The following is a 17,599-nucleotide window of genomic DNA, read 5'->3' as shown; positions in this document are numbered from 1 at the left end:
ATCTCTAAAGGCACAGAGAAGTCAGGCTGTGTTGTCTCTCAGGTTGACGATGGAAGACATATATGTATTTGAAAAAAAGGAAAGACCCAGATGCAGATAATACTTTATTGAAATACAAGAAAAAGGCGTTCAGTGAGATTTAGATTTGCATTTTATTCCATAGACAATGCACTGATGGACAGTACAGTTATATGTATTGTGTTACGGCGTGTCGTTCATAAAGTGAAAATTATCGTCTGTACATTAGATTACAAGAAATGCCGTTTCAAGACAAGAATACATATTAAGTCACGATTTGAGTTTCAAGTCATGTAAACAAGCAAATGACAGAAGTATAAAGGTGGTCTGAGCACAGATCAAGGACAGCATCATATTAATTTTATTTAAATTTAACCTTCGAGAGCATATTCTGTACGTTGCACCAAGTGTTGCCTGCTGCAAAATGTGTTTTAATGATACATATTACATTAATGCCAAATGTCACCTTTTGTGTTAGACAATGTATGAGGCAGGTTGTGACTGACACGTTTTCGCCTCTGGGCTTACTGTAGCCGTATGTGCTAGCTGCTACATAAAGCTGATAACTTTATTCATAAACTTATGTTGCCTACAGCTTCAAATTCTGGGAAGATAATGAAGCATGTTGTTGTTGCTGTTGTTCCAGCCGATCCCGGCATATCATGTTAGTATGCCCTGCACTCTTGTGGCCTGAAAACTGCACAGAGTACCAGTAGAGGTCCACAGCTAGTACCACGTTTTTGAACAGTTTTTTCTGTCATTGTAGCTGTGGGCCGAAGTGAAGAGAATAACAATCTACTTTATATTCTTTCAAAATTGACTGAAAGCTGCGATACTAAAGATGTACTGACTGTGTGTACAGTGGGACATCATTATACACCAGTTTTCAGTCAAAAAAACAAAAAACACTGTATATATTTTCAAATCCACAATTTAAGTTTTTACACATATTGTTTTCTGATTAATACACACCTTTTCAGTTAACAAGGCAGATTCAATATAACAATTTATATTTAAAAGCACAATGACTTGCTGGTCCACCATCATCATTGGAAATCGTTTTCATTTTCATTTTCAGGAGGTCACGTTCATAAAAACAAGCGACACAATACTTAAAGTACTTTACATAGGAGACTAATACAACCATGTTCATCTTGACAGATCTTCAGAAAAAAAATACTGGTGCACACGCATATCGAGTAGAGCTACTAAAAAGGCAAGTATAGCATACAGCACAACACGTCAGCACAAGCAATTATAAAGATTACAACAGATGTACAATCCTGCTTGGCTCACAATATGTCAGAGGAGAGGTACCTCAATTTAAACCCATACCTGGTGTAGTGGCTGTTGAGCCGTCGTTAATCATACACTGGTCGTACCATATGTTTGTACTATATGCCGCAACACCACGCTCTGTGCGCTCTGCAAACAGGCTGATGTGTCTTCTTTGCTGGTTTAGAGGATCCGCAGTTCAGCACAAGGACCCAGAGTGAAAAACACAGCTGGTTTCTCTTCTGTACATTCAGAAAATTGTCAAATTCAGCAGAGAGAGCATACAGTGCTCTACTGTACGCCGACTTGATGGTAAGTCCAGAAAAAATACAAATAAAGGGAAAGGAAAGGAGAGGAGAGGAGAGGAAAGGAAAGGAAAGGTAAGGAAAGGAGAGGAGAGGAAAGGAAAGGAAAAGTAAGGAAAGGATGAAGACAGAGGAGGCAGTAAGTGACAACAAGGCTTAGGTGGACTGAGAAGAGAGAGCACAGTCGTACATCAACACCGTCAGTCTTTCTGAAGTGGCCAAAGCCAGCATGGTGCTGTGCAGATCAATCAATGGAGAATGGTGCTAATAAGGTGTAAGGTAAGATGAGTTCAACCCCTGCCGAATCAATACAGAAATAGGATGAAAAGCACAGCTGGTACTGTGAATGACTTTAAATAACAGCTCCTGTCCAGTAATGTAGTTACTAGAAGTAGAAGTCCAAAAGTCCAAAATCAGATTAGATCATTTACATTCAAGTAACCCTACAACTTATACTGTCCGCTCACGTATGCAAACAATTATAAAAGAAAAGAAAAAAAGGAGGAAAAAGTGACAGACGCTGATTTATGAAATCAGCAAACATAAGACAATTAATTGCTCGTTTTACAACCGAGAGAATTAGCGATAAGATGAGGGTTAGGACAGGAGGCTTAGATCAATGAGGCCGCTCTGCAGACAGAAAAGAACAACATCATATTAGTGGCTTTAGAAAGTGGCTTTTATAGATCTATCTGTACATCTGTCTGTGTTTACTGTACATATTCTGTCTGTATAGTCTACATTTTCATAATAACAGTAATGAAAACTACATTAAAAAATTGTTTTAGTCGCATTAATGCACAATGCTTCAATTAGATGGTCTTGGTATTGTAATAATTCTTGGTTTTCTGCTTAGTCTAGCTCGACCCATGTCTACATCCGTATCAGTAAGAGTAAAAGCCTTGCACAGCCATGCGGTTACTAACAGTTCGGCTGGTTGGAAGGTGAATGGCCTGACCTGATGCAGCGCTGTAGTTAAGCTTGCAACACCTCATTAAAAATGGTCTGTGCTATCGAATCTCCGTCATGTCTTGGATTGTTTGTGTGTACATGTGGTTTGTGTGTGTTTGGTTTAGAGCCCTGTGGTGACCTGCGTGACCTCTGAGTTGAGGTCGTCGTTGGCAACGCCGCCACAACAGCGAGAGTCCACCGACGACCCCTCCAAGGCTAGTCATACCTACAGAGTTACAAGAGGTGAAAGTATGTTTATGTTATGTTGTATACAGTATATTTATATGTGCCTTCACATGACTGTCCACAGCCGTATACTGTACCTGAAACCAGTAAAAAAAATGGTTTCACGGAACAGGATGAGAGGTTAGATCGATACCACAAAAAGAATCTGCTTACCAGCATCTCTGGCTAAAGCCAGCAGCACCTCTAGAGCCCACTTAAACATTACATCTCTTTTGTTTAATCTGTACAAAAACCAAAGTGTAAAAACAGCAATTTGTGGTTTCTGTGGGGGTTATGTGCCGCACTATTTCTTGACTGGGTGCAATGACATCGATTGAGACTCTGTTGGTTGCATGGCAACCTCATGGTGTTGACAAGACCTATGCTGAGCTAAGCTTACTGGCTGCTGCCTGTAGCTTCACATTTACTGTGAGAGTGGTAGCAATCGTCTCATTTAACTCAAAATTTAATCTCAAAATTTTTAAATATTCCTTAAAACCAACAGTACACGAACTGGTATGTAAATACACAGACACCAATTACCTGTTGATTGGATCTTTCTCCTGTGTTTGCACTGTTGTGTTCGCGCTGTGGGAGCTTGCGGTTATTGGCTCCGGTCCGGGACGAGTTTTGCATCTCCAACACTGAGGGACTCGGGGTACAGAACTCACGGAAACAACGCTTGAAGTTCTCGTCCAGGTATCCATAAAGAACCGGGTTCAGACTACTGCAAGGGGCAAAGACAAGGTCGCAGTTTAACACTAGAAAAACAGCTTGCCCTTAAACTCAGCAAGCTCATTTTCACCGTTACATCCAGTATAATGTGGTGTGTGAAAACTTCAAGTCAATTTAAGTCACTGATTAAAATGGCGTACCAGCAAATGCACATTTCCGGAAAGTGAATACCATTTGCGCTAATCTGTAAAACACACCATCCTGTTATGTACACTTGATCAGACCTTTTCTTTTCTTTAACTAGCACCACTCGGTCTGTTTCGTTTCATTGATAAAACCTCTCTGAGATAAGTACTCCTTAGCAAGTGTATTACAGAGGAGCAAATGCAAATGCCTCAGCAAAATACAAGCGTAGCAGGGATGTGTACACATAGACACGCACACACGAGAGAAAAATTTAAAATGACAATGACCAGCCTTGAAAACTGCTGAAATGTTGATTGACAACTAATTAAAAATAATGAATAAAAAATTATTCAGAAAGTCAAGCAAATTCGGGGAAGCAATAACCAGCACATTGTCATCATTATTACTGAAGAAAAACTTAGACGATTTATCTGAATTATTATACTTGATTGTTTAGGACTGATAGTTTCATTACTACAGTGAATATATTTGTCAAAGGCTACTGCCGGGTGTGTACCTGTTGGTGTAGCCCAGGGCGATGCAGAAGTGCCAGGTGATAGTCTGTAGCGTGGAGCTGGGGATGTTGATCAGAGCTGTGATGATCACAAAGATGTGAATGGGCGTCCAGCAGACGATGAAGACGGCAACCACCACCAGGACCATGCGGGTGATCCGACGCAGGTTCCTGTCCTTCTCCTGTATGTGAAGGAGGTAACTGGTTTAGTGCCGGGGGATAAGTGGGAGTACGAGACGACTGTTGGAGAAAGAGAGAAAGAAGCGCAAAGAGAAAAGCAGGGGAGGGCGAGGTAGATAATAATGATTGACGCAGGAGAGAGGACTAGTTGGGGATAAGAGAAGGAAGGAAAACTGGAGGTGGAGAAGGAGGGGGAGGAAAGGGAAAGGACAGATGAATTAGAGAAAGTATCCAGGAGGATGAGAGAAAGGTTGGGAGAAGATGGTTGGCGGCGTGAGAGGAGAGAAGGGGAAAAGCATAATGGAGGGGGAAAAAATGAGTGAAGTAAAGTGCAGTGGTGGTTTAAAAGCTATGGGTAGGAACATATCAACCACTATGTACAACCATTTTGATTCATTTGTATGTACTGTATATCCAGTATATCCACATTAGGATGTACACGTGTTGTAGCCTCTGTTTGGTAAAATTCTCTTAGATACTGAGTGTAAAATTATTGTTGTTGGGTGATTTCAGCTTCTACTGCAATAAATTCAAACTGAGCCACGACCTCAGGCTTAAGGTGTGTTTTCCTAATTGCTTTCTTTTAAGAGAAAATGAGCGCGCCCTATCTGCTTTCTAATGCTTGCATTCTAAAATTCCCATTTGCATCCAAGTAAAAGCCTTTGGCACCAAATATAGAAAATAACTCGCTATATGCACTAAAGAAAAACTGATATTTTTTTAACCTGGGAGCCCGACAGCATGCGCACGCTCTTGAGCCGCAGGATCATGAGGCCGTAGCAGACGGTGATGATGAGGACAGGCATGATGAAGGCAAAAATGAACACGCAGATCTTCAGCAGGGTGTCCCAGTACCAGGATGGGTGGGGGAAAATCAGCTTGCAGTCGACAATACTGGAGGCTGTGCAGGGTGAGGAGACACACATATACTGTACATGTTCACAGGTAACCACAGACACAAACATCCATTACATGAACACAATTAATTTCCTTTTTGTTCACTCTATTTTAACGTGACTAGCACATTTTAAACGTTTTTGCTTCATTCCTCTGAAATGTGTTTCTATGATCTGGCTGTACACAGAGCAACCAAATGCAGTCTTGCACAGTAATATTATTTAGGGTAAAATCGGCAATATTATATATTTTCATTGCTGAGTAATCAGTCTATTTTTTCCTTGATTTTTCCTTGAGTGTTTGTGTTTGTGTCGACACTACAACATTCAAGGGGAGTGAATGCAACATTCACTCCCCTTGTAAGTCTCTAACAACTCCTGAGAGAAATATCTGTGCGGGTGTCTTCGCCAGCTAGTTGCTGATGTTTTCTGTCTGCTGTTTGGTGCCCTGGTTGCCTGGGGCTTAAGATGTCGGCCATGAACCGTAATATTCTCGGTTCAGGTCTTCCCATTTGTCGCCTGTCACTCCCCATCTCTCCCTCCTCATTTGCTGTCATCTCTTTACTGTTCAAATCGCTATTGAAGGCACAAAATGCCCCCAAAGACACCACTGTTATGTCTCTGCCACTGGTGCACAAATGGGTATTTATTATAGATGTATTTGGTGCGTTCGTGCTGACTAAGCTTACCGTATTTGGGGCTGATTCCATCGATTGAGATCTTTTTAATTTTTTGCGGCGTAGATGAAAAATTATGCAGTTTGCTTAAATCTTCATGATTTTGTGTAAATGTGCTGTCTGTGTTACTACTGGATATTGGTGTGCTTCTATATGTATCGTAATTTTCTTTTGCTGTTGACTAATGCATCTGACATGTTATTAATTAATTAATATATCACTTTTTTATCAGCAAGCAACACAAGGGAGGTCTAGTGTTCCTTACGTTGTCACACCATAAATGTTTGTACAGAGATAAACTAAACTCTTTATTGAACGTTTTGTGGAGCTAAAGCACCAACATCTTTAAGCACCAGTTACAACTTAACAGTGTCAGCGAATCTCTCAATATTGTGTCTCCTCCAAACAGGGTGTAATCACACCTGAGCAATTTCAGTGGCCGTGTTTTCCCTCCATTACCACTACATTTACACAGAGAAACCCCATCAGAGAAGCCTGTCTTTGCAGGTAGTTCCTTGACCATGCAGCTGTATTAGTTATCAGCCAGGCATGAATAGCATTAGATAGTTCTTTTGTTCACTTACTCAGAAAGACTCTTCTAGGTTGTCTCCTTTTATGGAGCCTGCTGGAGTACATAATTGGCCTTTAAAGCTCAAATGAAGAGAATGAACTTGAATGAGCGTGTTTTCTTCCTGTTTTGTGTTTGTATTTGTGTCTGTGCGATTGTTGAACTCATCGTATACCAAGGACTAAGAAAGAAATGAACATTTTTCACAATCCTCCTACTTGGGTTTTTACATGCATGGCTGCTCCTTGAGTGTTGGATGCCACTTTTTGAAGTAATCACTTTCTCTATTCAATTCTTTAAAAAACCTGCTGGATAAAATATACATGTTTTGCCATAACATTTTGTTATTTGCTTCAGGGATATTTCCCAGAGAGCTACTTTGATCTATTTATTGTGGGTATCATAAAGTATATACTGTATGTCTAATTGTGCATCACATACTGAGTGTTTAGAGGTCTTTTATGTAACATCCAAACACAGTTCTTCTGTTCATAGTTAAAAAATTTGAGTGTTTGGACAGTTGTACTCAGCAGTTATCAGGAATAATGGTGCACGTGTTTGTTCATGCTTACGAGTGACGGCGGTGGAGGCCATGAACATAACGGGCAACCCAATGGCCGAGGAGAGAATCCAGTTGCAGACATTGACAATCTTGGCGTTACGGGGTGTCCTGAAGTCCAGTGCTTTGACTGGGTGGCACACAGCGACATAGCGGTCGATGCTCATAGTGGTGAGCGTGAAGATAGAGGTGAACATGTTGTAATAGTCGATGGACATCACCATCTTGCACAGCATGTCCCCGAAGGGCCAGGTCCCCATCAGGTAGTTGACGCTTTGGAACGGTAGCGTGCTTGTGACCAAGGCGTCGGCCAGAGCGAGGTTAAAGATGTAGATGTTGGTGGCTGTCTTCATTTTAGTGTATCTGCACAGAAAACAGGGATTTGTATTATGAGACGACAGGACCCTGGGCACAGGTTCTTGGCAAAAAGTGAGGGAAGGTCAGGGAGAAGGAGAAAAAAGTGAATTCAGTTCTCATCTTCAAATGAAAGTCTTCAAATAGGGCTCACTTCAAAAGTATGTGCCTCTCCTCTGATTCCAATCATCTACTTATATGAAGATATACACCACTTTTTGCAAAACGGCATTTTGAAACCATTTTCCTCGCCCACTTACCAGATAATGGGATTTTGATAGAGTTGCTGTCGCTGAATTTTTCAGATAAACTGAAGGATTGGGTGTTCCTTTATGAGTTGAGAAAATTCTCCTACTTTTTAAGCTGAACAAACCATTTAAAAACCAACTATATGATATGAAAAATGCATTGTCACCAAGCTGAAAATAGGGCTGTTCTTAGCTCATGAAAATGTGTGTGTTATGGTAGTGAACACTGCTAAGCAAAATAATCTATTTTCACTTTTACTTTTATTATGACTCCAGTAATGTAGATGGAGACCTCGTCTCTGACTTAAATGTATCTGTACATTCCTGTCTAATAAAAAAACTGAAAACATGCCTGATGCACTGCTCTGCAAATGTAAATCGATAAATCATCATAAAGACAAGTAGGATATGACGGTGCAAAAGTAAGCAGTAAATCAAGATCTCCTTTTGGTCTCTGAACCACTGGAATAGTACTCGTAGCAGTCGGGAAATGATCCAGAAGGTAGCAATATGTACCCCTGATGCATCCTTTAAAGGCAAACATAAAGCACCACAAGGACACAAGCAGTGCCGAGAAATGATTAAATGTGTTGAGGATGTTTCTGCACAGGAAAGAGGTGGCCACCAGACTCCTTGAGGTTTTAAAAGATATCAGAAAGAAATGACCTTCCTCAAACTGTATGCAGAGGAAATAGCGCAAAGGTCTACGTAACATTTACTCGCACAAAAGTCTGAGGAAATTTCTTTCTTTTCTTTCTGTCTTTCAGTAGTGTCTTGCAGCTGAACTATTTGAGGTTTTGTGTGTTTCATTCTGTCATATCCCAACAGCTTGTTTACAGGTCAGGCTATGACACAGCTTCTTAAGACCAATTAAGAACATGAGGGGGACACAAAACTGCATATAATAAAAGACATTTCAAGTTCACTTTCCACCATATTTTCTGAAAGGACATAGAAGTCTATCCCCAAGTAAAGCTGCTTCTCAATCTGCAGTAGCTTTTCATCATCTGAGTTAAGGTTGAGCAAGGGACATCAAGGTATCACAAAAATGTTCTTTCGATCAATATGGTGGAAAATTGAGGAAAGGATAAGAGGTATTATGGAGGATAGTGGAGTGTTTATAGAAAACAGAAGAAAGAGCGGGAATCCATTACCATAGAGAGAAGAGGATAGAAGACAGAAGGTTGAAATGGCTCCACTGTTTAGAGCTCTTGTCAGAAAAGAAATATAGAATGTTTAGCATTTGCTGAGGTTGAAGCTGGAGAACATCAAAAAGATCTAAAATGATTTATCTAGGATGTCAATACCCAAAGACCAAACACCCAACCGAAATATTTAAGAAACAACAATCATAATCCAGTTATGGTTATGATGAACGCACAATTTGTGCTGTATTCCGTTAATATGTATGTTTTTATGAATGAAAACGCGGTGAAAAGTTCAGGCACAGCCTGCAGCTTGAGACCACATCTCACCGTTTGACAAGTTGGAGTGAAGTATAGCATATGGCATCAAGCTGCTTTTGTATTCTATAGTGTTAGATGTGAGAGGGAGTTCTTCTGCTGGGTCCGACAGTGAGGATAATACGCCAGAGAGCTATTATAGAACTCAGCAGAGTGGCATTACAATAAAGAGATAATCAACCCCATTAATGATGCTATAATGAACCTACCCAGGAATTAGAAAATTCTGCCTGTGAAAGGAACTTCAATCCTACTTTCACTTAATAATTTTCCTCTTAAAATGTTCAAATTTAATTCTTTTTTTTCTCCATTTAGTTGACAGTGGTGACAAAAGCCATATCACTCTCCTGTCTGTCCATTAAATATAAACTACATTAGCTACAACCATCAGCTGGTTAACTTAGCATAGCATAAGGACTGGAAACGGGGAGAAACATTTCACCTGGCTCTTTCACAAGGTGACTACCCCTTCCTGCACTTTTAAAGCTCACCTATTAACACGTTATATCTCATTTGATTATTCCACCCAAAAACCAAAGTGTAAAAACCACAAAAAAAAGGTCATTTGTTTTGACATTTTTACACTTTGGTTATATTGTACTGTTGCCGCACTATTCCATCTTAACACTACTTAGACATATCCTTGCTGTAATGTTATTTAATTAATGTGGATTCACAACGTGACAATGATACATCACACCCACTGGCCTTCGCTTTATTAAACCCAAACTGTCACTCTACAGCCAAGGTAATTTATTTCTGTTTTGTTCTAGCACTCTCCTCAATAATCCCAAATCCTCTTAACAACCAGAGATGACAGTTAGTTCATTAAATTCTGATTAACGTTAACACTGACAGCTTAGTGTGTTTGTTATTTCAAGCTTTATTTGAACGGGGACTGACAAGACAGCTCGAGATGCAGTAAATGCTGTCACCCTACTCTGAGCGCTGGTACTAGAGCTGGAGGTAATTTCCAACATCCCCTTATTGACTTTGAGACTAACGGCAGATGATACCCTGTGTAGCTCCCGTGTGTGGTATGTCTGAGGCCTACTTACGTATAGCATGCTGTATGGAGGTGAATGGCCTCATCTCATCTAAATTAATCGAATTAGGTGTTTTATTGAGTGTTCAGCTTTAATGTATTCCTTGTCCTTGAGGTTTTGCCACACTGATCATTTATTGTCAGTGTTTTGATTATATTTCTTTGTGGACCTCATCATTTGGATTTCGAAAACCTGGTGTATTTCTAAACATACAGGAGTAGATATACAGTAGAATTAACAGTTTAAGGGGAACACAATCACATAGATTCTTGATGGCGTATTATGTTAATACAGATGATTTAGCCAAGTTATGTCGTTTGCAAAAACTGCTGACGTTGCTCAAAACTATGCATTTTATTTGGAGTTGGGAGGTCAGTTTAAGTCAAAGAGCCAAGACTCTGAAGTATAATTCATTCTTTAAGCCCTCTTTGACTTTTTGAGGGAAATGTATTGTAATTGCTGCCTCAATTAAGTTTAGTTGCAACATTTTTTAGAGCAAAGTAAGTGTTACGTTTTTTTTTGTTTGTTTGTTTGTTTTTTTACAGCATGCGAGCTATAGGGAAGTGGTCACACGACTCTCATACAGGAGAGCAGGGTTTGAATCCTTAGTCATGTGTGTTGTTGGTTTCGGCTACAAAAGCACTTTGGTTAAGGTTAAGAAAAGGTTTCGGGTAAATGTCACTTAAGGAAACCCATTCTGTCTAGTGCTTCGCAGAAGTGTTGACTTTTCCAATCTTTAACACAGACCACAATCTCTATGCTGTGAGAGCCAAAACATTACCACAAAAAGTTTAATGATGCTAAACAAATTAAAGATATGTTTTTAATGAACACTGAAAAAAAATGTCATTAAGGTGGCATTAAGTTTCTATAAAAACATTTTTGCTGTTGCAAATTAGCAGGTATTGTATTTCAGAAAAATTAAAAACACTTTTATGAGCGTGTGCCAAGCATGAATGACTATTGTGTTATATTAAGTGAAAAAAACATAGTTACAAAATGGAACACTAAATTTTCTTTGGAAATTAAACAGATTAATACTTTATAAAGTGTAAAATTAATTTTTATTCCAGCAGCAATCATTTGATAAGTATCACTCATAAAGAGGATACAGGTCTCCCGTGAATGGTTTCTCATTTGGGAATACAACTCTGATAAGAAAATTCAAGCTCTGTTCAGACCACGTAATATGAGAACATTGACCCATTTCAAGTCAGTTAACAAACAACAAATTAAAATATTTACAGCAAATCCCCAGCCTTTTATTGAGATGAAGAGAAAGTGTCAGTGCAGCCACAGCAACCAGACAGAAGTAACCATCTGCAAAGATTAAATCTTCATTACGCTGCTTCTGTGAATAAACAAATATATATATATATATATATAAATAAACAACCTGGACTTGGTCACTTCCTGGACCACCAGAGCACAGAGGCGACAGATAGATGTGCAGTAATGGATCTTAAAATCATATAAAACCATTCTTTCAAGGAAATTATGTATAATGCATAGCCTTCCATCAACCCGTTAGACGTGGTTCCCACCTGGGGGGTGGGGGTGGGGGGCTGAGTGCGATGCCTTCTCATTTTACCTGTTTCCCATCTGTTTTTATGTCTCCTTAAGTGTGTAAAACCAGATTTGGTAATGACGGCAACTTATCCCTGTAATGTAGAAACACAGAGGCAGCTCTTTAATTGGTCTTCATTCTTTTGAATGAGAATTCTTTACCTTTTTTCGGCCCTTTTTTCGGGCCTTTTGGAGACTGTCCTCGAAAAACAACCCCACAGGTCGTCTGTGCAAGTAGCTTATTACGACCCGTAGTTACGTTTTATTGTTAGGCAACCTCTAGTGGCCATAGTAATAATGACAGGAGCAAAGGAGAAAGTTAGGTGATGTAGCAAATAGACCAACAAAGTCCATGTTAGGACTTTTTGCAATATTTTAGTCATAAGCCAAAGTATTGGAAACCTGTTGGTGGCGCTAGAGGAAAAGTCAGGGGATCACCAAAGCTATTTGAATTAATCTTTAATGGTACATCAATGTCCGTACCAAGTTTCACAGCAATCCATCAAACAGTTGCGAAGATATTTGTTGTAAAACCACAAATTTTAACCTAATGGTGGTGCTATTTTACAGGATAAATGAAGTCATTGACCTAGTGGTGTTGCTAGAGGAAAGGTCAGGGAATCACCAAAGTCATTAGGATTCATCCTCTGGGCGCCATCGGTCTCTGAACCAAATTTCATGGCTATGGTGGACCGACAGACCGACACAAAAGGAAAAAAAGGGGGAAAAAAGAATGAAAATATGGACAGCATGAATGTGTTTCACTCAGAAAATAAGTCATTCCCTTTGTCATTTTTGACTGTATATGATTGGCACGTTTCTTACAATTTTAATTGCGATCATAAAGACCTCTTAAGCACCATCACCTACGTGTTTAGACACGAAAACTCTCCACTGATGCCAATAAATGTTGCAGGTGCTCTTTGTGTAATTGGGATAGCCAGGCTAACCCCAGCTTTTCAATAACAAAGGATGAACAATGGGCTCAATCATTTCTGGCTGAAAATAATGTCCGAGCCTTGCTTCCTTCTGATTTGATAAAAGAAACACCGAGAAAGTGACTGATGTGGGCACACATTGGATGACCAGGCGGGAAAGAAAGTGAATTCTGCCCATGCAGCATGTCCCCGGTAAATGAAAATGGTACACAGCATGGAGCTGTTCAAATGTGCCTGAATCCTAATTAGTTGATAACTGCCTGTTTTCACATGTGAGGATCGTGCTTCACCATGGCAACTCCCATGACCAGGCAGGGGAAAATCATATGGCAGGCATAATTATAATAACAACATAAAATTAACATAATGAAGAAGAAACATCTCTGACAGTGAATATTTGTTGAAACATTTCTTGGTTTTAATGTTTCCCTGAGGATGAAAAGGTCAGATTTAATGAGGCAGAGAAACTTTTACATCTTTTTGGCAAAACATTAGATCATCTACAGGCTAGAATATAGACGTGGCATGTATGTGTTGTGATGTTTTGAGGGTTTGCTTGAACATTTGTTTGTTTCTCCGTATTTATATGTTCTGTTATTCCTTTTAACTGATGCTGTCTAATGGGTTCGACATTAGCCAGTGGATATCACCTCCACTCTTGTATATTTCCTTGGCCACAGCCCCTGACAAAGAATTTTATATCTTGATAGCTAATAATCACCCTCAAACATTTTAGCGCAATTTAGCCAACGGCACTTTAATAAATTGTAAAAGCAAAGTGATAAAGTGAGAAACACGACTAGATCAATACCTATTACATGGCTGGGCCGTATACGGTCAATGTACGAGATTGAGGATGTAGTTGAAAACTGTTGTGGAACCACTGCAAACAACCACTTTCAATGGAAAGTAACTAACGCCTGCTCGAAAAGTCACTAAATGACGCTAGATGACGTAATACGCCAATTAACATGACCCACACATCATCGCATTGCATTTGCATTCTGCCTAGTGTCAGCCGGTTCCAGCCCTTTAATCTGTTTTGCTTCTCTCCTGCTCTCTGTGCTCACATATACAGTAATTTAATACAGCCGAATTCCCAATAAAGCTGTTTTCATTTAGATGTTTTTCTGTTTCTGTTGCGAGGATAACCGAACAGGTATGAAATAGTGACTGAAACGTGGCCCACTGAGACCTGTTACCCAGCAGTCATTTCCGAGGCCATTTTCCAAACTGCTGCTCTCTATTGCTAAAATCCTCATTTCATAACTGCAACGTCGTCTGGCAAAATCACCATACACATAAGTGAAAGACAACGGCTGTGCTGTGGTTTCGGCTATATTTACTTGTAAAATGATCACTCCGAGAGAAAGTTAGAAGCCCATTCACGTCAGTGCCAGCTGCCATGTGGTCAGTTGAATGAGAGGCATAGAGACCTGCATAGGGAAAGCCCGACCCTGCGCTTGTGGGACAATACTGCCGACTCTCTTCTACGGAAAGTAGCTGAGGTTTGTCCAAAAATGATCTAGGTCTGTCGCTAGGTGCTTGTGTGAAGAAAGGGGTCTGAAAATGCAAATGGGGCGACAAAGGCGCAATTCATTTTTAAAAGAACAGCGGCCAATGGGAAACTCAAACACTGAGCCGGGCGACCAATGGTGTAACATCATCACCCAGTCACGTGGCATTTGGGGTTGTGCCAAAAAACAGATGTGGCTGTTAATTTGTGAGATAGAACAAACACAAGAGTTTAAACAAACAAATGGGATAAGGAATTATTAAAACATAAGGCTAATGCCCTGCTCATTGTTAGTTGGTCTTAAGTAAACATTTCCTCTGAGTTTTTGTTGCCTTTGATGTTTCAAATTGATAATTTTGGAATGCAAAACTTTAACAGCCTGGACATTTAAAGCTATAATATAAGCACCAGTATTAGATTTGCGTATCTATGTTTGGAACAAGCCTGTAGTTAATCAACAGCCTTGTCACCATATTTCAACAAATGTCAAGATGAAACTTACACACTTGTAGTCAACCGTTTGGAACAGAAGCTGATTCATTTTCATGGCTCTTGTAACACAGCAAACTAAACATAATTCATCATTAGCCAGCAAAGCTGGCCAGTGTGTGTATAGCCTTGTGCATGATTCATGGGCTGCTGCTGGGTGCAGATAAACTCGGTCCTGGTTGCAGAAACAGAGGCTGCTCGTGAGAACAGACATCTGTATGCCTCTGGCTCCGACCAGTGACACTGTCCATGCACGCTGTGAAGAGCGTGAGGGATTAGGATACACAGGGTGTGACTGCGTACGTGTCTGACTGGTGAGCGTGTGTTTCTGTGGTGAGCAGTGATAAGAAGCTGATATTTGTCTGGGTCTACTGCATGTATGTAGTATTTATGTTAAAATGTTCTATTGCTGTATATAGAAATTTATATCAAGTTATTGATATATATCATGATATAGTACATTGGAAAATCTATTTACAAACTGTATATACGGACAAAAAAGAGACTTCAAAACACTGTCCTGTCATGGATTTGCAGCATTACCAACGATGACCTCATTCACCCGGAGATATTAAATGAATAGTCATCATGGTATAAACAGTATGGCAAAATAACAAGACGGTTGGCAAGCTTATATTGTCTTACTGTATACACTGTGTTATTTGTTATGTCTGTGTAAAATTTCCTGGCAATCCATTGCGTAGTTGTTGAGAAATCCCAGTTTGGTCCAAAGTGGTGGATCAACACACCGGTATGGCCATCTTTGGAGCCACGCTGCTGGCATTGCTAAAACCGCCCCACCTCAGGAGCGCGATTAGCTGTTCATGTTCATTGCAATCAACGTTTGAACAGTTAACAGTGCTAGCTACAAAAAGGGAGCCATACTTAAGTGAAAACTTGTGTTTCAAACATACCGAGCGTATGGTTTGAAAAGATTCTACAGACATTTTGATAGTTTTTCATTTCCGCCATGAATCTGAGTAGCCTTTCGTATCTGTTGTATCTGCTGCGAATCCAGGCTGGCTACAGCTGCTGTCTAGGCTCTCAAGGGGATCATTCAAGCTTAATTTAATGTGAATCTAAAGGTACAAATGACTTATAAGGTACATCATTAAAGCTGAGGTAATTTATGCTTTATTCAAAAGTTGAAGTGATAAAATGCCTTGTAAAACATGCATTACACCTCTTGACTGTTAAACACATACCGAGCTTTACCATAGGATGATTTGTCTTCAGAGCCATAAATAATGTGAAAATGTCAAAAATCATCTCAAAGTGTTAAGGTCAGACATGAGGAGTATTATTTTTCTTGATGCGTTAAGTGTGTGAAAGATCCTGAAAGTGGTGTAGCCATGAAAAAACAAAATTACCAAAAGGAACGTGGAACTGAAAGGAAAAGCACAATAATACCCAGCACTAAAATAGCAAAAGGCATTTTGCCATTAGGGACAATAAATAAATTACTTCTTTTTTCTTTCTACATGATAGTGGATACTACTGCAGTATTAGTGTTAATACTGATTGCTAACTATATTTCCCTTGTGGTACGAGCTTATCTGTGGTCTGTCCAATTGACTGTTTTTTTTTTAAGTCTCTTGGAAATCATTTCAGTAAATGGAAGTCATTAGATAGGCACCGCTGGGAATTTGCTGCAGTAGAAAAAGATCCCAATATAGCCTTAAATGTTGGTAAATGGAGCTACACACCCTGTCAGTGGCTATGACAGACTAATTGAGATATAGCACTTTATTCTGACACTGATATAAAAGCACTTGGAAGTTTTTTAAATGCATTTAAATGAGACATTAACTGCTCAAGGAGCTAGAAGCAACAAAAGGCAAATACTTAAAAACTAATCAGCTGTAAAGAGAAATATAATACTGTAATATTAAAACTATATTAAGCAATATTTTTAAATTAAAACCGAATTAAAGGATCCATAGTTACGTGAAAGAGTTTCTAGAAAATGTCGCCTTATTTGCAGCTGTACTTTCAGTTGGATTATCAGACCTGACGAAACCGGTTTGTATAAAACTGGGGACGGCTCAATACAGGAACTAACACAAGCTAACTGAATGCTACCATCATCATGGTAACATTAATACAGTCTGTGGGGGCGTCTACAGCAGCAGGCAAACCACACCTTAGTCGTCACAGTAACGATGATAAACACACAGGTAAGATAGTGGAACGGTCGAGGCTTGGGTAGGTTAGTTATAAGTTGTTAAGGTTAGACCTTTGTCGTCATGGCAACAACAATAGACACGCAGTTAAGGTTGTGGAACGATCATAGATAAAATTAACAAGGTCGTGCTTGTGCCTAAACGTAACCAAACCTTAACCACAGTGTTGTCACATCCTGAAATGGATTTGTTCTTCAGCAGGGATTTTCAACAGTTTAGGAAGGCGGGAAAAATTGTGTCATCCTGCTGATAGGAGCATCATATCAGGAAGTGCTTCTCAGTGTGGTTGTAGAGGGCACGGACAAGCAATGTATGTCCTCGTTTAATTTGAAAGGCCTTATAGGCTGAAAGGCCTGTCAGTACTAAACTTGTATCCCTTTTTGACCAAAGCATTGCAGAGGAACTAAACTAGGAACTAAAACCCCCATGTTCCTTCCCTGTTTGCATATATCAGCGCATCTGGAAAACTGAAGTTTAGGCAAAGTAGTTAGTGATAATTTATTAAAAAAAGACCGGCATGCAACAAATACATGAAAAGGAAACATGCAGAGGTAGAAACAGGGGACCAAAAACTCCAGAGCATCGCTCTCCAAAGTAGACAATATGCTGAGTGTTTTATGGTTATTTATGTCCTGCTTTAGTACTAAACTGCCATGAAGCTATCAAAACATAAGGGTTTTATTTCTCTTGTTCTCTCACTTTGTTTTCCTCTCCTTCTCTCTCTCTTGTTCGCCGGTCATTCACAAACTCCTTCTTTGTCTTGTTCT

General features: G+C 39.7%; 1 protein-coding gene across 1 annotated transcript in view; it reads right to left on the bottom strand.

Moving 5' to 3' along the window:
- Window positions 1–1,653: 1,653 nt before the first annotated feature.
- Window positions 1,654–17,599, bottom strand: part of oprm1 (opioid receptor, mu 1) — a 28,703-nt gene continuing 12,757 nt past the window's right edge. Inside the window, exons 2-6 of the mRNA XM_040139330.1 lie at window positions 7,043–7,392; window positions 5,055–5,230; window positions 4,153–4,331; window positions 3,318–3,501; window positions 1,654–2,228 (exon numbers count right to left, since the gene is read on the bottom strand). Coding sequence (XP_039995264.1) covers window positions 2,196–2,228; window positions 3,318–3,501; window positions 4,153–4,331; window positions 5,055–5,230; window positions 7,043–7,392 — 922 coding nt within the window. The 3' untranslated portion in view covers window positions 1,654–2,195. The remainder of the gene's footprint in view (window positions 2,229–3,317; window positions 3,502–4,152; window positions 4,332–5,054; window positions 5,231–7,042; window positions 7,393–17,599) is intronic.

The sequence above is a fragment of the Xiphias gladius genome, chromosome 11 (genome assembly GCF_016859285.1).
Source record: "Xiphias gladius isolate SHS-SW01 ecotype Sanya breed wild chromosome 11, ASM1685928v1, whole genome shotgun sequence".
Taxonomy (NCBI): Eukaryota; Metazoa; Chordata; class Actinopteri; order Istiophoriformes; family Xiphiidae; genus Xiphias; species Xiphias gladius.
The sequence above is the reverse complement of the archived record's forward strand: the minus strand, read 5'-3'. Positions and strand labels throughout refer to the sequence as shown.